General features: G+C 45.5%; 1 protein-coding gene across 1 annotated transcript; it reads left to right on the top strand.

Moving 5' to 3' along the window:
* Nucleotides 1-2,113: 2,113 nt before the first annotated feature.
* Nucleotides 2,114-21,726, top strand: LOC121287316. Its single transcript, XM_041205095.1, has 4 exons — nt 2,114-2,975; nt 15,093-15,298; nt 16,297-16,437; nt 20,683-21,726. Exons 1-4 carry the CDS (start codon nt 2,175-2,177, stop codon nt 20,684-20,686), a joined length of 1,152 nt encoding a protein of 383 aa, XP_041061029.1. The 5' UTR covers nt 2,114-2,174; the 3' UTR covers nt 20,687-21,726.
* Nucleotides 21,727-22,852: the final 1,126 nt, after the last annotated feature.

The raw sequence follows: 22,852 nt of genomic DNA, 5'->3' as shown, positions 1-22,852 counted from the left end.
AAGACTTTTCTCTTCCTTTCCTCTGACACTTTAAACTGTGATGCCATAAGTGCTTAACTCAAAACACTTATTTATTTCCATCTAAAACTGTTAAGTTTGTGAAGACAGAGATATCAATTTTTTAAAAAAGGAGGCTGGAATTAAATAAGTAAGGGGGTGTTTGAAGCACACTGCAATATAACTTAATGGATCAAAGGGGAAAAAAATAACATTAAGGTGCCACATAATGATTTGCTTTACAAAATTCTATATTCAAAAAATCATCCTCCCTGCCCCACCAGCTCCATTATTCTGACTTTTCCCCATGTTCCCTGGACAGCTGGCCCCTCTGTTACCTGAGTGAAATTGTAATTCTTCTTGTAAGCCAAGGCAGTGAGTGTCAGTGGGCTATTTGACACAACCAAGCCTGATTTGTCCTTCATCTATGTACACATAGATTTTTCAGAAGTGGTCACTAGACAATAGTTAGGAGTGGGGAACACAGGCTATTGCAGCCAATGGTAGCACCCCAACTGTTGCCCGAACTATGTTTGTCTAACTCAGTACAGACTGGAGATGAAACTTTTCTGGTGGTACAATTACCAACAGAGCCATTTCTAAAATCAGCTGAAGCAGCACTGATTATAGAGCAGGGAAGCAACCTATTCAGACCATCTGGCACCATTATGTTCCTAGCTGGGTGTGTGTGTGCATAGAAACCAGTGTTTATAGTTATATCCCTAGAATTTACATCCCATACCCGGAATTTTTTTTGCCTTGTTACCATGGGTTTGAGATTAGAACCAGGATTAACTGCTGACTCGACAGGTAACCGTGGAAACTGATCACCATTCGAATGAGTGTTTGCAATTTCTAACAAATGGAGTCAACAGCACAAGAAGAGCAAGCTCCAGATATTGTGTTAAAAACAAAAAACTGCGGACGCTGGAAATCCAAAACAAAATCAGAATTACCTGGCCAGACCTGCTGAGTTTTTCCAGGTAATTATGTTTTTGGCCAGATATTGTGTGTTGAGTAAGTGATGATTGCTCCTGACTGGTAGGAAAGCAAGAATGATTCAATCAGAACTGGCTGCAGCTGCTTAAAGGCAGTGATCCCAGGTTCACATGTCTTCATTTGTTTTATCTTCTTTTGATAAATGTGCAGGGGTGAACCTTTCCTGGCTCTGGACACCCACAGCTCAGCGTGATACTGTTATAGAGAATAGGGAGGTTTCAGGTTTGATCCCTGGTTCATGCTGTATTAGCTCATGTTATGGTTCATCTTAGATCTTCTGAACCAAGGAGAGAAAAATCCACCAGGGATTGCCACCCAGTGACTTCTCTCCCCACCCTAGTGACCCCTCTCCCCACCCCTAGTAACCCCTCTCCCCACCCCCAGCGACCCCTCTCCCACCCAGTGATCCCTCTCCTCACCCCAGTGATCCTTCTCCCCACATAGTTATCCCTCTCCCCACCTAGTGACCCCCCACCCCACCCTGTGACACCTTCTCCCCACCCCCACTTTGGCAGGAAGAACAAAAAAGCAGAATATTACTTAAATGGAGAACAGCTGCATAATTCTGAGGTGCAGAGGGGTCAAGATGTTCCTGTACATGAGTCACAAAAAGTTAGTATGCAGATACAGCAAGTAATTAAGAAGACTAATGGAATGTATCCTTTATTATGAGAGGAATTGAACATAAAAGTAAGGATGTTATGCTTCAGTTATACGGGGCATTGAATATTTTTAAGGCGGAGGTAGATAGATTCTTGTGGCAAGGGAATCAAAGATTATTGGGGATAGATGGGAATGTGGAAATCGAAACTCATACTTCTGAACCTGTTTCTTATGTTCTTATGACCCTTCTCTCCACCTAGTGACACCTCTTCCCACCAGATTGAAAGTGCCTTTTCACAGGCTCCAGTTTACCTGCAGTGTCTCTGATAGTCAGACAACTTGGTCTGTCATCATTCACCACCTGGGCTTATATAGAGAATCCTATGGAATTGTGCTGCAATGAGAACCAGTGTCTTCAGGGGAGCAAGCGAGAATATTAAAAATATTTTTTTTGTCTCCCAAAGATTTGCTCTGAAACATATTGACTGTTTTTCATTCCAGATTGGGCTATTCTGTATTCAGGAACACTTGAAATCTGTGCACACTTGGCTCCTTGATCCTCTTGTGTAATCACAATGAGAGGGAACAGACTGTATCAGGCACAGGGGAAGGTTCATCAGGTGCCATCCGCTCAACAGCTGGACATCAGTCTGCTCGTGGGACGCTGCCTTAACATTGGTGAAGCTTCAATGGAGAAAGATCCAGCGATTGAAACACCAAGTAAATGGAGAGCCAGTATGCGCTATCCACTCACACCTGCCATTAAATCTGATCAAAATGATATAAAGCCAGAAATGCTATGTGATGTGGAGCACAGAGGTTCTGAAAGCTACTGCTCATTTGCCCGAGAACATCAGCCGCCCAGCAGAGTGCAAAAAATCATTGTCGATCTTCGGGCAGCTTTAAGCGGAGTCCATGAGCAATGTGAACCTGAAGAGGACGTCAGGGATGAATACACTGTGCCAAAAGAGGCAGACCATCTCTCTTCAGCCTCACCTAGGAACACTCTGATATTGAATAATTACAAGAATCAGCAGCGAGCACAGACCAAGATCCTAGGACCAAAACCCAGCCCAGTGTCTAAAAGATATTGGACCAAGAAAGATTCCCTTGAACTTTGGAAAATCAAAATGTCCTTGCCACGCTTAGTCAATCCTTCCAGTCAGAGGGAGGCCACTTCTAACCACCTTAACTCTACCCACAATACAAAAATCAGCCTCCTTCAAGTGACTAAACACGGCATCCTAGCAAATACAGACTATCACTTTTCCCCAGTGAGGTCTCAGAACAACAGCTTCGTAACTTTTCCAAAGATATTCCAGACAAATCATTTGAAGAGTAGCTTGGCAGTTGATGGACGTACCTCGAAGAGGGCGGTGAGAAAAGTTTAACTTTGTTTCTAGTTATTTTGCTTTAATTAGCCTCTTTCTCTCAGTTTCCCCCTCATGCCCCGCTTGCTGACTCACTGCTTTACAGTTCCAACAGTGCAAACCATTCTCTCATACCATTAAAGGAGTGTCAATGGGCTAACCGATACAACAACATCACACAAGCCCAACCCACTTCCTCAAAAGGCAGTGGAAGCAGAGTCTTTGAATATTTTTAAGGCAGTGATAAATAGAATCTTGATTAACAAGAGGTGAAACATTATTGAGGGTAGGCAGGAATGTGGGTTTGAGGTTACGTTCAAATCAGCCATGATCCTATTGAATGGCGGAGCAGGCTCGATGGGAGCTGAGTGGCCTATTCCTGCTCCTAATTTATATGTTTGTGGGTGTGTTCATATGTATGTCCAATCCAGTTCTTAGCTGATGTGCAGATATATGCACTTTGCAGCATAGGTCAAAGAGCAGTGATCAGGAGGAGCACCCTGACTGCTATTCCTCTCTGCAGGGCACTGAGGCTAATTGTAGACTCATTACTGCTGCCTTACTGAGATTACACAATGCAGCACAGAGCAGGGATCAAATGAGGAGATATGAAAAAAAGAACTTAAATTTATATAGCACCTTTCACAACCTCAGGAGCTCCCAAAACACTTTACAGCCAATGAATTAATTCCTTAAAGTAAGAAACGCAGCAGCCAATTTGTGCAGAGGAAGGTCCCACATACAATGAGACAATGACCCAAAAATCTGTTTAGTGATGTTGGGATAAATATTGTCCAGGATGCCAAAAGAACCCCTTTGCACTTTGAAAGGGTGCCATGGGATCTGAGAGGGCAGACCAAGCCTCAATTTAATGTCTCATCTGATAGAGAACACCTTCAACAGAGCATTCCACGTACTGCCCAGAAGTGCCAACTTGGATGATGTGTTCAAAACTGTGGAATGGGATTTAAACCCACAACTTTCGGAGCTGCATTTCCAGGTTTCGTCAGGAGTTGGTTCGGAGGTGGATGAGGCCCCAAAATACTGGCACCAGCCAGCATGCCAGTTTCCTGGCATCATTCCTGATCCGGGCTAGGTTTGCAGAGGCGGGATCAGGTCCGACAGGGCAGGTATCTGATTAAGTTTGTTAAGGGCCTAAGTAAGACTAGTTAAAGGAGGCTGCCTGGGATTTTCCAGTCTGCCTCCAGTTTGCTGTTTCCGCTGGGGCTGGTTTAGGTGCCTGGCAGTGGGCATCTGGTGACAGGCCAGGGCTGCCAGTGCTCCAGGAAGGTTTGGAGGCCTTGTCTGCATGTCGGGGTGTGAGTGTAGGCACGGACCACCCAGTAAGGGGATTTCCAACTCCCCCGCAACCCCGCCCGAACACCAAAATTGAAACATGCGCAAGAACAAACTTCTTGGTTTCAGAGAGTTCATGGTCAGGGAGATTTACTACATGTTTGGTGGCATCATTAATTGCGCTGCCAAATCACTCCAGCTTAAGTGAGTTTACAGTGTGGGCATCTTTCAAGTGGATATAGTTTATGATGCAGTCATCTATTGAGGCAATATAGCAGCACAAACGGATCACATCGAAAAATGAAATAAATTTGCACACCTCGGACCAAGTCCAGTGTAGGGTATGGTATAAATTAGGAACCCTATTATTAATCTGCTCAATCTCTCTAACTATATACTCTCTAAAAGTGAGGAGTTTGTTCTCATGCATGTCTTCAATTTTGGTGTGCCTTTGTTTCATTTTAAACTGGAAGAGGTATTTGCTGAATTCGAATTCCTCCAAATCCATCTATCCCGCCACAAGTCAGCATCCAATGAAGTTGCTGAGTCCTTGAAAGCATGCCTAGCTGGCATGTCTAGCTGATCTAGCATATGCATATTATGGGATACCCAATGACTTGGCCAATTTTCACATGCAACGCGAATGTCTACTTGCGTTGTGAGGCCTCAAGGCTAACCCAGGCACACATATCTGCAAACACGACAAAGGGATTGGAATAGTCATCCTTAACAAGTGTGACAATTTTGACAAAATGTACACTGTTCTCAATGATGGGTTGAAATTCACGTCCACTGGACCTACCACTAAGCATGACTGCACAGCGCTGCTCGAAAGCAAGTTACAAAGATGCTTGTTGGACTTGTGTAAGAGTTACGAGCTGCCTAGCAGTGTATATGATAGGATTTGTCCTCATGGTTCACGGTATCCATGTTTATAGGGCTGCCCAAGACAGTCAGAAGTGATTTCCCTTTACGCTCTATCTTATCTATGACTGGTTCTGCACAATATGAATTGGCTAAATGTTTGGGTGAGTTGCTACAACCAGTTCTGAGCATCTCACCTCATACATGGTGAAGGATTCCTTCACTTTTGCAAAGACTATACAGGACTTGCATATGGATAGCAATGCCGTGTCCATGTGCTCTTTTGACATTACTAGCCTATTCACTAATGTACCACTCAAGGAAGCCATTGACATTTGCACCACCTCACAATATAATGGTGATGCCGCCATTGTCTGAATCTGTATTCATTGAACTTATGAACTCAGCAACTCACGCAGTTGAGTTCAGTTTTAATGATACCAAGTATGCTCAAATAGATGGTGTTGCCATGGGATCCCTTCTAGGCCCTGCTCTTGCTAACATCTTTGCTGGGTTCCATGAGAAATGTGTCTTCGTTGGAATGACCCCCAACATCCTTCGTATTTCCAATATGTAAATAATATGCTATGTTTGAACCTGCAGCAACATGTAAGAATTTCCTTGCACACCTTAATGGGCTCCATCTTGTGCTCAAACTTACCTTTGAAATGGAGCAGTCAAATGAGCTCTCTTTCCTCGACGTGCAAGTTAAGAAATCTGTCAATGGGCTATCTACTACTGTCTACCGCAAGCCCACCTTCACTGGTCAACATACGTGTTGGGATTCCTGCCATTCCATGTGCTGTAAGATTGGCCAAATCAGCAACCTCGTAAATAGGACCCGAGCCATTTGCTCACCATGCAAGCTTGATGCTGAAATAGGGCACATCAAACCATCCTGCGAGATAATGGCTACCTTGATTAGATTATTGCTTGCTGTATATCACACAAAATCATGAATGGGCCTAAGGCTGTTACTTTTGATCCCAAAAAGTGCCCAATCCACCTCAGATTACCGTGGAAGGGTAAGGTTGAGCAACAGGTGAAGGTAGCTGTTTCATGCTGCTACTATGCCATTGCAACATGAGTGGTATTCTCCACTAACAGGATGCTGTCAGGCCAATAAGACATTCTGCTTACCATACAAATGAGTAATGTGGTGTATGAATTTCAGTGCCAGTGTAATGCCAGGTATGTAGGCCATATGTACACCCCTTTGACTGTTTGCATCAGCCATATGGACTGTTTGACCATATTCAACCGGCACGTACTTGCAAAACTCAGAACATAGTGTCCAATAATAGATGTGATCATGTGATTGGACAACACTTACTAAAAAATCCTGACTGTGCTAAGAATTACACTAACAACCAATTTAAGGTTATCAGTTGGGCTCACAATGTGGCTCCCTTACCTGTGCTAGAAGCTACATATATTCACATACTGGGCCCTGTCCTTTCCAAACAGAAAGAACATGCCCATGCATTGTGTCGTTTTCAACAAAAAAAAAGCTTGGGTGAACTGCCATTCCCAGGTTCATTCCTCATGGAAATGCCTTCACCAGAGTCGACTTGCCTGATTTGCATTTAAACAAAAGCTTGGCAGTTAAATGTTCCTTGGTGCAATCTTCATGGTGCACCTCTACCAATCAGAGTCCACTTTGCCAACCAATCAGCACCCTTTTCTCATACAGTATAAATTGTTGTTTCCTTTGAGATTTGGCACTATTGCATCTGTCTTGATGAGTACAAGACAAAAAGCTTTTATTGCATGTCTCTTTTTTCAGCAATACTCAATGTTTATTTAAAGGTTAGGATGTTGCTAATGCTCGCAGTTTCTGCTGTTGATATTTAAAGGGTGTGGATAGATGACACTTTTATTGCCCTGTAGTAAAATGATTTTTTTACATAGTATGAACAAATGGCTTTTTCTTTAAAGTTTTTGTTTACAAATCCTGGGCAGAATTTTACACCTCACGGATGGGCGGGTGCTCAACCTGATTGGGTGTAAAAAAAGCATGAGAAGCTGTTGGGTGAGCGTCCTGACATCATCCTGCACACATGCAATTTTCAGGTCGGCAGGTGCATGTGGGAGTCGGAGATGTGCCCACCATCAATTAAAAGGCCACTTAAAAATCCAATTGATCCCAATTTTATATTGCCTGTGTGATTTCACACTCATTGCATGGACAAAACAGGCAGGCAGGCAGCCCACATTTTACAAAATCTCATCCAAGGTCAGGATAAAAAGAGTCAGCAGCATTGCCAGTGTGAATAGTGAGGAGTTTAGGAGATAGTTTGCTACTGGTTGCTTATTTGAATTTGACAGCTTCATCTCTGTTCTCTGAGCTTCATTCTTACCATTTGCTAAGCTTCATTTAAGGACTCATTGTGGTGTTTCCAAGGCCCCGGAGGATATTGACTACGTGGACCCTTCCAAGTATCAGACATCCTTCTGTTACCCTGGTAATGGGGATTGTAGTCTCCGCTGGAGGCACCTCCTCTGAGGAGGGAGAGAGGGGTAAAAGTGAGCGGAGGCCAGGTGTCCCAGTGCAGCTTCCAGGGGAGGGACCTGTGGGGGGAAAGGCGCAGGCACGAGGGGTGCAGAGCCAGCAGATAGTCCAAAGTGGAAGGGGCCACAGAGGATGCCACTATCCTGCTGCCAGGGTTTACAGGTTGCGATGCAGCTACCTCAATATGTCTGAGATGCAATGCCAAAGGAGACTCCAGCCTCTCCAGGGAGGGAGTGACCTCCATTTGCCAGATGATTGGGTCTGAGATCAGCTCCGACTGTGTGGGTGGAAACCCCATGCCAGTGGTTCTGAAGGTCACAGTGGCCCTCAACATCAATGCCTCCAGCTCTTTCCAGGGTCCGGGGGGGATCTTTGTGAAGTGTCCCAATCAGCTGTCCACAGCTGCGCCAAGCTGGTGACAGAAGCTTTGTTCAGGCGGGTGATGACATTTATTCATTTCAGTACAGACGAGGCCAGCCAGGCTGAGTGAGCCAGAGGCTTTGCAGTGGTTGCTGGGTTCCCTCGTATCCAGGTCACAATCGACTGCACACATGTGGCCAACAAGGTGGCAGCGGGTCACCCCAGTGCTTTCGTCACAAAGGGATTCCACTCCACGAACGTGCAGATAATGTGTGACCATAGGATGCAGATTTTGCGAGCTTGTGCAAGGTACCCAGGCAGCTCCCACGCTGTTTACATCCTGAGACACTCCCAGATGCTGAGGCTCTTCAGTGCTCCAGCCTGAATGGATGGATGCCTGCTGGGTGACAAGGGCTAGCCGTTGAAGAGGTGGCTTATGATACCTCTCTCCCACCCAGCAACAGAGGCAGAGCAGTGTTATAATATGAGTCATGCCTCCACAAGGGCAGTGATAGAGACGACCATAGGTCTTCTGAAGATGTGCTTCCGATGCCTGGACTGTTCAGGGGGAGCACTACAATACTCCCCAGAACAGGTGTCACTGATAGTGGTTGCATGCTGCACTCTCGACAATCTGACACTGGCAAGGGGGGACCCACTGGAGGAAGAGGATCTTGGTGCAGCTCCACAGGCCATAGAGGAGAATCCAGTAGTGAGTCAGAAGAGGAGCGTGGTGAAGAGAACGCTGAGGGCATGGAGGCAGACCTCGGTAACTTTCAGGGAGGCAGGGACACCAGAGACGCCTTGATCCAACGTTCCTTCAGCTAAGCTGCCAAAGATCTGCTTCCACATCATGCCAGGGCTGTCTCCTCCATCCCAGATGTCTGAAATGACCCTTTCATTTGAATCCAAAGTCCACTCAGTGCCTGTACAATTAAGTTTAGAGCCACTCACGTCCAACGTTACACACTGGCGTACCCTGCACAAAAAAAAATAAAAAAGTGAAGCATACTCAGGCCATTACAACAAAAACAAAATTTATCTCATTTTCACAATCCAATCAAATTAACATAACCTTCTCTAGTGTTCAATCCCAGACCAGTAAACATAAACAAAATATTACAGAACAGAAGATCACCCCTGACTTGCCCTTTCATGCTCATGGTGCCTTAAACTTAAGTTTACGAGTGCTATGTGTTGGTGCTCCCCCCCTCATTGGCACAGGCATTGGAGACACCCTGCTGGCTCTGCTGTCTTGTTGGTCTTGATGATCTTAGCAGTCATCCTCTGGCCAGTGAAGCCTGTGCTGGCCCTGCCTGGGAGGAGTGGCCAGTGCCATGGCTGGCATCTCCCCTGTCATCGCAGCCTCATCAGATGCCAAGGTCACTGGCAGAGGGGCAGAAGAGCTGCTGCCATCATCCAGAGCATCCTGAGAGGAGCCCTCAAAGATGACAAGCAGCTTGTGTGCCAACGTGAGGTCACTCTGGACCTCCCTGCTCACCATTTATGTATAGGCACCTAGCTTGGATACTGGATGCCTCATCCATCTCCCACACTGGCGCTGACCACCTGAGGTCATTGCCTGTGTGAGGGCTCACAGGTCCGAGCGCAACCCCAGGAACCTCTGATTCTGTCTCTGGAGCTGCCTCTCCATGAGAGTCACCACTCTCTCAATGGAAGAGGCAATGTGCTTGGCACTGAGGGTCACCGCAGTGCTTATGCTCCATATGGACTCTTCCACAACAGAGACCAAGGCACGCGTACCCTCATGGATCTCCATCAGATCTTCCCACACATCACACTGGACATCTAGCATCTGCCACCTAATGGATGACTCCAGAGGCTGATCATCTGCCTTCGACTCAGCATCGACTTGGTCTCCAGCAGTCCTCCGACTGCCAGGGTCCTGGGCACTCTCTGCCTCCGCCTGCTCCTCAAGCAAGTGTGAAGTGTCCTCACTACTGTGCACCGACATTCTAGCCAAACATCTAATGCCCAACGAGGTGCTGCTATCTGCGCTGGTACCTGGTTCAGAGTACGGTTGTGACGCAGGTGCATCTGAAGCATGGTGGTCCTCTAGCGTCAGGGGGTGGTTCTGTGAATGAGTGCATACCGGTGAACCTAAGGGACAACAATGATGTATCATCACACTGTCACTGTGCATGCCACGCACCCTGGTGAGATAATAGAGATCTGCATCATGGTGCCATCGTCTTTCAATGATCAATGGGGACTCCAGTTTTGAGGCTCCCATCAATGATGAGACTACACAAGAATGTTTGCATCATCTGAAACTCTCACCTCTGTGTATTGCACTCTTACCTTTGTCTGACACCCCAGCCTCTCCATGACCAGCTGACTGAGGTGCGCGGCGCCTCTCCAACTCCAAGGCGTCCTACTCGAACCTGGTTAGGATTAGAAGGTTTGGGGGCCTCTGCCTGTCCATGACCTCTCAATGTGGTATGGCTCACCTTCTCCTGAAAGGACAGAGGAGCATTGATTAGTCCACTCTCTACCTGCATCACCATTGCAGCCTGGCCAACCCCAGCTGAGGAGCACCTGGCGGGGCACATCCAAGTCGTGGCCCTCGAGTCACAAGGCACTCAGTTCAAGCAGCCAGGGCTCACCCCCTTGGCCAGCTCTGGCGTCATCGACAGTTGGCACTCAGACTCTAACACCCCTGAGCTCCAAGGGGGGACTGCCAGCCCTTAATACTTCACCACATTTATCCACGCCAACATGGTACTCACCGTTCCTGAATTTTGCAGCACTGCACCTAGCTGTGCCGTACAACGTCGTGGCTGCTGACCTTGGCTGCCACCTCCTCCCAAGCTTTTCTCATCAGGTGCAGTGGCCTCCTCCTTCCATCTCTGGGGACGAGGGTGTCTCTCCTGGCAGCCACTTCCTCCAGGAAAACCACTAGGCACTTGTCCGAAAACCAGGGAGTCAAGTGCCCACCAGACCAGCCCTCCCGCCTGGTGTCTCCAACTGCGGTTGAGGCCGTAGCTTTGGTCTTCAGCACAGACCAGACATGTTCTTCCCTGGCAGCCTTCAAGGAGTTGCCTGTGCCATTTTTAAACCGCCTGCTGGGTCGCCATTGGACAGGCACCCACCCCTGCCCGACCTTTCCCGAACATTGTGAAGACACGTTTCATGCTGGGCAGGCATTAATTGGCCATCCAGCATGAAATCACAGTCGGGGGCCGATCATGGACAGGGGCCTGTTTCCCAGCCGGTCCTGGCCCCTCTGAACCCGCACGCCTGCCAAGGGTAAAATTCAGGCCCATGTTATTGTAGGGCTCATTGGTTCTATACAGTGTATAGTGTGTGGGGAGCATAGCCTGGAATGGGGAGCATGAGGAGGACATTTTGAACTTACCTTTCAAAAGATGCCCCCATGCACATTGCGACACAGCACCTCTGAGATGCCATGAACACAGACTCTTTGAAAAGCTGGTCCAACTCCATAAAAATTGCAGAGGACTATATATATATGAATGTATGAAAATGTACATAAAACTATATCAAATTTTTAGATCACATGAAACTTTCAAGCATTGTAAACTGAGGAGGACAGTGTATTCAGTGACCCAATATTGAAAAGTGTAGGTAAGGGATGCTGGCTGAGGGTAGAATCAGCCTCAGTGATGAGGCTTTCCACCCTGAATACCCTTCCAACAATGGCTGCCTAGGTTCACCCATTAAAACAAGCAACTTGGGTTGTATTCCGACCAATGTGTCTCAATACGAGTCAGTGTACTATTCAATTCTTCTTCTTCTTAGACAGTCCCTCGGGATCGAGGATGATTTGCTTCCACTCAGTTCGATGGGTTCTGAGATGGCTGATAAGTCCAATGTGTGATCTGTAGACTCTGCCACATGTGGGGTGGGTGGTGCTTGGAGGGTCAGGTAGTTGAGTTGTTTTGAGGTTTGTGTAAGAGGTTTGTGTGCTCCCTCCGACGCCTTGACTTTGCCCCTGCAGGCTCCCGACAAAGCCTCTCTATGTGTTCTGTGCCTTTCGGAATGAACCTTCTCCATTTTGGCCAGTCACAAACCAGGATCTCCCATGAGTCGATGGGGTGTCTAACCCCTTTGTAGATGCTTTGAGGACATTCCTAAAGCGTTTCCACTGTCCTCCTGGGACTCTCCTGTCATGACTCAGTTCTGAGTGCAGCATTTGCTAATTGAAATTCAAACAGAATTCAATAATTACTCAATTGTTGGATGAGAGAATGACAAAAATGCAACTCATTATCTTCCAGACTGAAACCAGGACGGGGATTAAAATGAGCAGCTGCTTTTCTATTCAGAGACTTTACTTAAAAGTTCAGCCTAGCCCAAGGTCAAACCTTTTTATGCCTCACCACAGTGAAACTGTTTGGTGTTACCGCACTGACATAAATGATTGGAACCGGCCTGTTACCTGCATGTGCTACCTTCTTGACAACCAGAGTCAGCCAGCACTGGTCAGGCCATCTTGGAAGCAGCACGTTCTGCAAATGTCTACATTAAAATAACTTTCAGTCCTTTGACTACTGCAACCTGATTGAATTCAAAGTCTCCATCTCTCTGCTAGCTGTGAGGATCACAAAGGAAATGAACTAGTCTCACTCTACTTCCTAGTCGACAGCTCATCTTGCCCCTAATTTAGTACTGAATTGGCAATGTCACTTAAAGAGGCTATACGGTGTCTATTGTGGAAATGAGAAATGTCACAGTAGAGGGGATCCTTTAAGGTTGGGGCTGAACCCTATTGAAGTATAATGGATGCTTCATTCAGTACCTAACATATACTCTATCTTACCTATGAATGTTTGATGGGACAATGTAGACATTATAATTATGTATTAAACCCCTTCTATAACTGACCTGGGATGGTTTTATGGGCAATTTTATTCTTATGTGTTCCAATAACATCCCAAAGTAGTAGCAGAGCACCCAGGAAAAAAAAAAACAAACAATTCTGATTAAAGTTTAGAAATGTGAATCCTTTTTCTACAGTGTGTTGCGGACAGGAGGGGAATTAATTTCTCCTCTCACCACCCATCTGTAAACAGAAAGGTGTTTTGATTTTGATTTCCTCCCTCATAAGTGGTGGCGTATTTTCCCAACTCCTCAGTTTTGGTGTGATCCAATTTCTATTCACAACTGCACAGCAAACTTGAGATAGGATGAACTCAGACGGTTAGTTTATTTGCGCACACATTTATATGAGAAGACGGGTCGCAACATAACCTCCTTTTTCACTCATATATTAAAAGAAACGGGGAATAGAGAAAGAAAGAGGTTTACAGGGCAAAAACCAGAGAATAAAGAATTATTGTTTCACGTGAGTACAGAGTCCAGAATCAAAGTCCGGTGGTGTATTCTTTCACAGAGTTGGCAGGTTGAAGACTGATGCTGGACAATTCACTTTTCCGTACAGATGACTCCCATGATGGATTAGGCACGTAGAGATTAAATGGTCTTGTAGGTGCTGGTATAGAAGTTCCAGTAGAAACAGAGTAGATGGGGGCCAGACATTTAAACCAGGACAGAGCGCTGGGTTAGAGCTGCTGCTTGCTAGATGCTAGATATTACAAGTTCCACCAGCTTGTTGGGGGTGGGGGGTGGGGGGTGGGCAGTGGTGGGAGGTGGGGGTTCATGTGACTACCACCTCTCCACCTTGGCTTTGACAAAGGATGTATATTCCTTAGTCTGGATTCTTGAGATTGTTAATGTTTCAAAAATTAAGAATTTCAAAAGTGGTTTCAAGACTCTTTGTCCTAGCAGACTGGCAATCTCCTTTGGACAGGCCTGTCTTAAGAAATGTAAATGGCCTTTGAATCCCTTGGAAGTTGTTCTTCAGCAGCTCATTGAGTTCATTAGCGTCTCTTTAGAGATAATGAGGTGTCTGCTTCTCTGATGCTCAGAATGTTCCTTTGGTTTGAGTGATAGCCAGCCATGGCTTAAAGCCTTTGTCCAGTTTTAAAAATTTTATAAATTAGCCATGATGATATACATATTTTATAAAAATATCGAGTGAGGTATTAAAACCCTGATAAGTGCAATACAGTTTAAATTTAATAGCGATTGGAACAAATATATAATAATGTAGACTAATGCTTCATTCTTTCTCTTTTGTGGAGACCTATGCAGCCCTCAACAGATTTTTTAAAACAGTCTGATGCTCATACCCCTTTCCAGGTTTTCGTCACCCTTTCCTGAAATTGTTGACTTTTCCTGGGCATTGGCTCTTACCAGATTATAGTCCATGGACACGGAGTCATGGTTGGGTTATAGTTCTCTGGGCACTGAGTCTCATTGGAATACAGTTCCACAGACACTGACTCTAGTTAGGCTACAGTTCCATGGGCACTGATTTTCACTGGGCTAAAGTTCCCAGATGCTGACACTCGGTGGGATGCTGTTCCAAGATATTGATTCTCAATAGGGTTCAGACACTGACTCTCACTGGGGTACTTGTCCACAGACACTGACTCTCACTGAGGTACAGTTCCACAGACATTGTCTCTCACTGGGGTACAGGTCCACAGGCCTTGTCTCTCACTGGGGTACAAATCCACAGACATCGTCTCTCACTGGGGTACAGGTCCACAGACTTTGTCTCTCACTGGGGTACAAATCCACAGGCATTGTCTCTCACTGCGGTATAGCTCCACAGACCTTGTCTCTCACTGTGATACAGGTCCTCAGCTACTATCTACTTTTATTTAATCCTAATAGGGGGAAGTTGGCAGACTTTTCTTTCATGTGAGGTATAAAAGTCAAACACGATCATATCTTTCTGCACTCCCTGAGCTGATTTTGCTACTTAACCTAACACTGAACACCAAGGCCATTGTAGCATGGGCTGAGGACTGACCTTCTGGCATAAAATCACTCGAACCTATTCTTCCAAATTATCCATTCTCCTGCGTGAGGCCTCCTCTCCCTTCGTTGTGCAACAATAATAGCTGCAAGGTGGCGTAGCTCTCAGGCTACCAGATGGCACACTTGCTCACTGAGCAGTTGGCTGGCCCCCCTCACACTCACTTAATGTTACCTGGTATAATACGGATCACTGTGACTGACATGTCTTAAACTTTCAGAGCATCTCGTCTAACCCGCAAGTTAAGAGAATGGAGCCGAGTTTCATAAAATCCATTGAGGAATCCACCATCTCAGTTCACCAGCTATTGCAACAAATGAGGAAACAAACATCCAGTGTAAACCATGTGCTGATTACGGAGGTGCTGAGGTCTCTGAGAGAGGAACTGTGGTCAATGTCCGAACAACCAGAACACAGTCTGAATGAGTAAGTGTCAGAGATCTCTCCTATCCAACGGTTCAGTGAGTAAATGCCCTCCGTGGTGTGGCACTGAGTCACAAAAGACCAGAAGATCATCGATTCCACTGCTGCTCTTTGCTGAGTTTAGCTGATTTGAGAGGAAAGGCGATTGGTGAACTACAATTGGCCTCAGTGGCTTGACCTAAGAAGGAGCAAAAACCTGCTCCTGGTCACTATTTAGTGATGGCCTGCTGGAAAGTAACTGCATGAAGAGAATCTGGCTGGCGGTCCCATAATCAATAGTCTGCAGACCACTCACGATCGAGGCTTACATAAAGAATGGCCAATTAGGAAGGGGATCAAGATCAGTGGCAACATAGGGGTAAGAATCCAACATTCATACAGAGGTTACAGATACAATGGGGTAACTGGATGGTGACAGGGAGCGGGAAGCACAGATGGTGTCTCCAGCATCTAGCCCAGGGTTTTTACTGTAGCAATCAGTATTTGCTCTGATTAATTGGACAATGTCTAAGCCTCTGACACTTTCCCCTCTGCAGCCTAAAGGGGAAACCACTGGAATGCAGGATCCCAGTTTAACCACTGGCTAATTATATATTTAAAACTTCATTCTCAGGATATGGACATCGCTGGTGATACCAGCATTTATTGGCGATCTCTGGTTGCCCCTGAGAAGGTGGAGAATTCACATGCTGTTAGGTGGGGAATTCCAGAATTTTGATGCAGTGACAATGAAGGAACGTCTACTACCTTTGTCCTTCTAGGCAGTGGAAATCGCAGGTTCGGGAGGAGCTACCATTGTGAGTTGCTGGTATGCATCCTGTAGATGGTATACACTGCAGCCACCAGATGCTGATGAAGGAGGGAGTTGATGTTTAAGGTGCCAATCAAGCAGTGATTGACAAAATGAGCTTTATAATTGGATAATCTTAGTTCCAATGATTTTGAAAGACTTTATGCAGGTTATCATTAGTGTTTAATCGTTTATAATCCTTCTATTTCAGTATTCGTGCTCAATGCATCAGAAGAAATGTTCCACATCAGAGGGCCGAGAACAGAGCAGAGGCCAAGGCAACATGCACATGTCAATCATCTGCTCAATTTGAAGATAAACTACCTGTCAGGATCAGCTTGTTCATAAACAGGTCTCTGTAGTAGTGTTGGTTTCTGTGGGACATTCACAGAGTGAATGAGGCATCACTAATTAAACAAATACACAGGACACACATTGAAACTGTATACAGGGGCTCTCTCTGGTGGGGGCAGTGGGTAATTGCACCATCCAATGTGGTACTGAGCTGGAACAAAAACAGAAACAGAAACACCTGGAAAAACTCAACAGGTCTGGCAGCATCGGCGGAGAAGAGCACAGTTATGTTTCGAGTCCTCATGACCCTTCAACAGAATAAAAGTTTCCTTGGCTTTCTGAGTGTTTGCGCTCTGCTGTCCGCTGTGTGTGTGCAGCAGAGCGCAAACACTCAGACAGCTAAGGACACGTTTATTCTGTTGAAGGGTCATGAGGACTTGAAGCGTCAACTGTGCTCTTCTCCGCCGATGCTGCCAGACCTGCTGAGTTTTCCCAGGTATTTCTGTTTCTGTTTTTGTTTTGGATTTCCAGTTTTTTTGCTTTTATTTTGGTACTGAGCTGGTGCTGAGGAGAAGATGAAGGCAGAGGGTGGGAGGCACTGTTATAGAAAATGGTTTAGGGCAGGTTTTTAAGCATAGCGAAAGAAGCAGGAAGGCAAAAGGGATGAGGCAGGTAGTGAAGAATGGAGACCTTTGGTGTATAGGGAGCAGGAGACAAGAAACAACTGGTGTGTAGATAGTGTGGCCAGAGAATGAAGGTTGCGAGTGGAGTGAGGTGCGGTGTAGGAGGAAGATTGAGATATTTTGAAAGCCAGGGTGAAAATCTTGTAGTCAGTTCCCTGAGGCATGGGGAGCTGGTGGAGTTAGGTGAAAATGGAAATTATGCAAGTGAAGAAACCTCTGTTGCACTTTGAATGAGTTCAGGGAGGTTGGAAGTACAAGAGGAAATCAGGTTGGAGGTAATAACAGTAAGATACAGAGCATGAAGATCCCAGGTTTATCCCCAGTTAATAATATTGGAAATATTTAGTAGATCTGGAAGCATGTGTGGAAAGAGAAAGGACTCGATCCAAACCTTAACTCTGTTTCTCTCTCACTGATGGCTGAGTGGTTCCAACATTTTCAGTTTTATTTCAGATTTTCAGCACCTGCAGCAACAGTTGGAATGCTAGGATTGGCATCAGGCCCACGGATTGTAAAGGATTTATCAGCCATAGTCCAACTCCTGACCTTTGTTCAGTGATGCCAACATGTAAATATGTGGACAGGATCAGGCTTGGCTGTGATACTCCTTACCGGCTATAACTGAATACCATAGATCACTGGCACTCACTGAATAGCCATAGCTCCTAGGCCCAATCATCTTCAGCTGCTTCATCTATGACCTTCCTTCCATCATAAGGTCAGAAGTGGGGATGTTTGCTGATGATTGCACAATGTTCAGCACCATTCGTGACTCCTCAGATACTGAAGCAGTCTATGTCCAAATGCAGCAAGACCTGTAAAATATCCAGGCTTGGGCTGACAAGTGGCAAGTAACATTCACGCCAGACAAGTGTCAGGCAATGACCACCACAATAGAGAATCCAACCATCGCCCGTTGATGTTCAGTGGCATTACCATCACTGAATCCCCCACTAACAACATCCTGGGGATTACCAATGATCAGAATCTGAACTGGCCTAGCCATATAAATACAGTGGCTACAAGTGCCGGTCAGAGACTAGGAATCATGTGATAAGTAACTCACCTCCTGACTCCCCAAAGCCTGTCCACCATCTACAAGGCACAAGTCAGGAATGTGATGGAATACTCCCCTGTTGCCTGGATGAGTGCAGCTCCTACAACACTGAAGAAGCTGGACACCGTCCAGGACAAAGCAGCCTGCTTGATTGGCACCACATCCACAAACATTCACTTCCTCTTCCACCGACGCACACTAGCAGCAGTATGTACCATCTACAAGATGCACTGTAGGAACTCACGAAGGCTCCTTAGACAGCACCTCCCAAACCCATGACCACTACCATCTAGAAGGACAAGGGCAGCAGATAAATGGGAACACCACCACCTGGAAGTTCCCCTCCAAGCCTTTCACCATCCTGACTTGGAAATATTTCGCCGTTCCTTCACTGTGGCTGGGTCAAAATCCTGGAACTTCCTTCCTAACAGCACTGTGGGTGTACCTGCATCACATGGACTGCAGCGGCTCAAGAAGGCAGCTTACCACCACCTTCTCAAGGGCAACTAGGGATGGGCAATAAATGTTGGCCCAGCCAGTGAAGCCCACATCCCATGACTGAATAAAAAAAAGCTCACTGGCACTCACTGAATAGCTATAGTTCACTGGTACTCACTGAATAGCTATAGCTCACTGGAACTCACTGAACAACTATAGTTCAATGGCACTCACTAATTTAGCTGATGGGTGAATAATGGCTACATAGATAAGGAACAGAGGCTGCTGTTTTCAGTGTAACCTTATGGGAGAAGAGTATCGACTTTCAGCAGAATATGAAGGGAACTTGCCAAATAAAATAGATCAATTTAAATACTTGTCAACTTTCCTTTCATGTTCTTTTTCATAACTCTGACACAAACACCAGATGGCTAGAGTATGGTGCAGAGTAATGCCAACTGTGTGGTGCAATCCTCATGTCGACTGAGGTAGTTCTTGAAGCTTGACTCCACACTTTGCCCCATAGTGATATCATGGTATAAATCATGTGAGCAACCCTTGGTTGACGAGGAGGCTACATCAAAGGAGAGAGAGAGAGCCACTCTCCCTCACCTGCTGGAAAGTGTGTGAGGGGAGCCTCAGCTATGCGTCCTCCGTGCTTCCCCACTCCTCCATGGACAGGGCCTCCCTTTTCCTGCTCACTGGGCCTGGCTGAGAGTAAAAATTTGTAGTGGCCTTTACGTCAGGTCAGCATTGTTGGGTTGTCCAGAGGAAATCAACCTCCTCATTACATCAATTACAAGCGGAGCGGATAGGGGTGCGGGGCACCGGGGGGGGGGGTGGGGGGGGTGGGGTGAACTTGGAGAAAACTCCTCCCATGTACCTACCCTGTTAGGATGATCTTCAGAAAAAAAAGATTGAATATTTATTCTCGCACTAATGGGCCAGAAATTCTTACAGTGCAATAATACTGTAGAAAGCAGGATCACCAAATTCAGCATTTAGATAGGTACCACCCAAAGCTACCTGAGATCTCCCAGGGAAAGGTTCATTTATTTTCTGCTGTGGCTTGGTGGTAGTACTCTTCCCTCTGACTCAGAAGGTTCTGATTTCAAGTTCCACTCCAGGGCTAAAATGCAAAATCTAGGCTAACGCTTCAGTCCAGTACCGAGGGAGTGCTACGCTATTAGACAGTGTTGTCTTTTAAATGAGATGTCAAACTAATATCTGCCCTCTGAGGTGCATGTAAAAGATCCCATGGTACCATTTTGAAGAAGAGCAGGATAAGTTCTCTTCAATAGTGTAGCCAATATACAGTTCTCGTCCAATTCCTAAAATCAGATGATGTAGTCTTCATCATATTGCTATTTTTGAGCATGGTACAACAGTGCCATAACATCTGCAGATTCCAAATTGGCCTCATCAGCCACCTTTGGACTCATGGAAGACAATCATCCTTGCTAGTAAACGATGGCAAGAACAACAGTGACTACAATTCAAAAGTACTTTTTTGGCTGTAAAGCACTTTGGGACATCTGGTGGTCAAGTTCTTTCTTTCTTCTTTCAGCTGCATGTACAATACCATACCAATGTGAACAAGTATGATTTACACTGCAGTCAGTGGCAATTTTTTTAAATTAAAAAAATCCGGGTGAATGCCTATGGTCCACTCTGCAAGACAACAAAAGAGTTAGAAATAATAGGAAAGAAGACAAAGCAAATTGAGAGACAATAATCAGGCAACACTAATTTGTAGTTTGAAGGCCCATGACTTGAATGAAGAAGAGGCAAGATCAAGGGAGTTGAGGAGTTCTGCAGTTCAGAAGCCCTGGGAATGAGTTAAAATAGGAGACTGTGCAATGAGAACTTAGGAGGAAGGAGAGTGTGTGCAGGATAAGGCATTTGGAGGGATGAAGAGCAACATTTAGTTGACAACAATCTTTTCCAACACTGATTGACTGTTTAGTAATTCTAATATTGCTGATGAGTTGTACAGACTGGTATTTTTGCGCTCACTCTCAAGTTGGAGAGAAAGTGGGAAGACAAAAAACATGGGAATTATTACAAGGAGGAAATCTGAAAATAATTTTCAAATGCTAATTATTGGTTTCTTCTTCTTCTCCAGGTAGCACAGAGTGTCGCTGAGCCATGACTTGTGATTTTTCTACAGGGTGGGGCAAGAAGACAATCTCAAAATGACCTCAGCTGGAACAGGGATTAAACCTCATGTGGTTGGCATTATTCTGAACCACATGTCTAGCCAACTGAGCGAACCAGCACTCCCTTCCCCACCCCTGCAATTATCGCTTTATTTGAGTTAAATTTTGAAGTCTTTTCTTTTAACCATTTTACAGTTTCCTATGCGCTAGGCCAATTTTTATTTTGTGTAGAATTGCAGCAGGTCAGCTTCTCCTTGGCTACAACTCTCTACTGCTCCTGAGATAGCCCCTAGGAAATGTGAGATTAGGTGTCATATCTACGGATTGTGTCTTGCTCCTGGCATTGTCTCTGACGATAGAAATTCCAGGCATCGATTGTTGTCCTAGCAAAGGACAGTACCACCTCCCTTGACAGAACAAAGTCTGAGAAGACCCTATTGAATTGGGATCGTATCACTCCCATTCAAAATGCTCAGTTTGGGTTCTGGCAGGCTCCAGACCTCATTACAGCCTTGGTCCCAACATGGATAAAACAGCTGAAATCCAATGTTGAGGTCAGAGTGACCACCCTCAATATCAAGGCAGCATTTGACAAAACATGGCACCAAGGAGCCCTAGTAAATTTGAAGTTGATGGGTATCAGGGCAAAAACTCTCCACCAGCTGGATTCATACCCAGTACAAAGGAAGATGTCTCTGGTTGTTGGAGGCCAATCAGCTCAGTCCCAGAATATTGCTGCAGGAGTTCCTCAGGATAGTGTTCTAGGCCCAACCATTTTCAACTGCTGCATCAAAGATTTCCCCTCTAACATAGGATAAGAAGCAGGAAAGTTCACAGATGAATTGCCCAGTTCTATTCATAACTCCTCAAATACTGAAGCAGTCAGACTTGGACTACATACTGCCTTAGCCTGAAAAGTTGTAGTAACATTTTAATCACACAAGTGTCATTCAACGGGATTATCATTGTCAAATTCCCCACCATCAATTTCCTAGCCATCACCTTGACCAGAAACCTAACTGGACCAGTCACTCAAACACTGTGGCCACAAGAGTAGGTCAGAGACTGGGAATTCTGTGTTTTCCAGCCCCAGGAGAGGTGGTAAGGGAAGCAGCTGGGCTCTGAAGGACCTGTACACAAGTCAGGCAAACTTGTATTTTGCTTAAAATCACTTCAATTATATATTTTTTTGATTTTCCAGCTGCTATGGAACCTGCTCTACTATGTAAACAGGGCAATTTCTACAGTACCCGGCCTCCCCAACATCTCTCTTCCTGCCCACCATTCCATCCCTGCCTTGAAGCGCTTTTACAATAAACACAAGCACATGATTGCATCCATCTTTTAGCCTCAGGAACTCTTGACCCCTGCAGTTATCTGACTCGATGCTTTGTGAAGGGAGAACTTACTATCTCAGGAGGCGGAATGGCAGTGTGAACTAATCACCAAGCTCCTGAATCACTGCTCCTGTTGGCTGACTGACTCCCAGATCAAAACTCCAGTGAAAGAAATAAGATGAGAGAGCAAGTGGTCCAGCAAATATTAAAATAACAGAGTTTACCAAAAATTAAGATATTCCTGCACTTGAGTCTGGAGCTATGCCTAAATCTGAGCTGACACAGCTTAATGTTTCTGAAAGCTGGTGCTGTTTTGATATTATACGCTTTAATATTCCTATTGATAGTGCTGTAATTCTAAAAGTGCATTTGTTAAAGTTTCTTAACCAAGATTACTTTTTTGTGTTTATTTTATGCCTGATTAAAATGTAACTGCTTGCATCACATTATCACATGTACTTTACAGGGGGGCACTGGATAATAGAAACCATAGAAAAGTTACAGCACAGGAGGTCATTCAGCCCATCTTGTCCATGCCAGCCCGAGGACACCCAGGTGCTCTTTCTAATCCCACCTTCCAGCACCCAGCCCATAGCCCTGCAGTTTACAGCACTTTAGGTGCAGATCCAGGTACTTTTTAAAAGAGTTTAAAGTTTCTGCCTCTACCACCAACTTGGGCAGTGAATTCCAGACACCTCTGCATAAAAAAGTTCTTCCTCATGTCCCCCCTACACATTCTGCCACTTATCTTGAATCTATGTCCCCTGGTTCTAGAATTCTCCATCAAGGGAAACAATTT

This window comes from Carcharodon carcharias, chromosome 14 (assembly GCF_017639515.1).
Source record: "Carcharodon carcharias isolate sCarCar2 chromosome 14, sCarCar2.pri, whole genome shotgun sequence".
Lineage (NCBI taxonomy): Eukaryota > Metazoa > Chordata > Chondrichthyes > Lamniformes > Lamnidae > Carcharodon > Carcharodon carcharias.
The sequence above is the reverse complement of the archived record's forward strand: the minus strand, read 5'-3'. Positions and strand labels throughout refer to the sequence as shown.

Coding starts and splice junctions, on each gene's coding strand:
- LOC121287316 (XM_041205095.1), top strand. CDS start 2,175: ATGAGAGGGAACAGACTGTATCAGGCACAGGGGAAGGTTCATCAGGTG. Junction 2,976..15,092: donor GACGTACCTCGAAGAGGGCG/GTGAGAAAAGTT, acceptor TTAAACTTTCAG/AGCATCTCGTCTAACCCGCA. Junction 15,299..16,296: donor CCAGAACACAGTCTGAATGA/GTAAGTGTCAGA, acceptor CTTCTATTTCAG/TATTCGTGCTCAATGCATCA.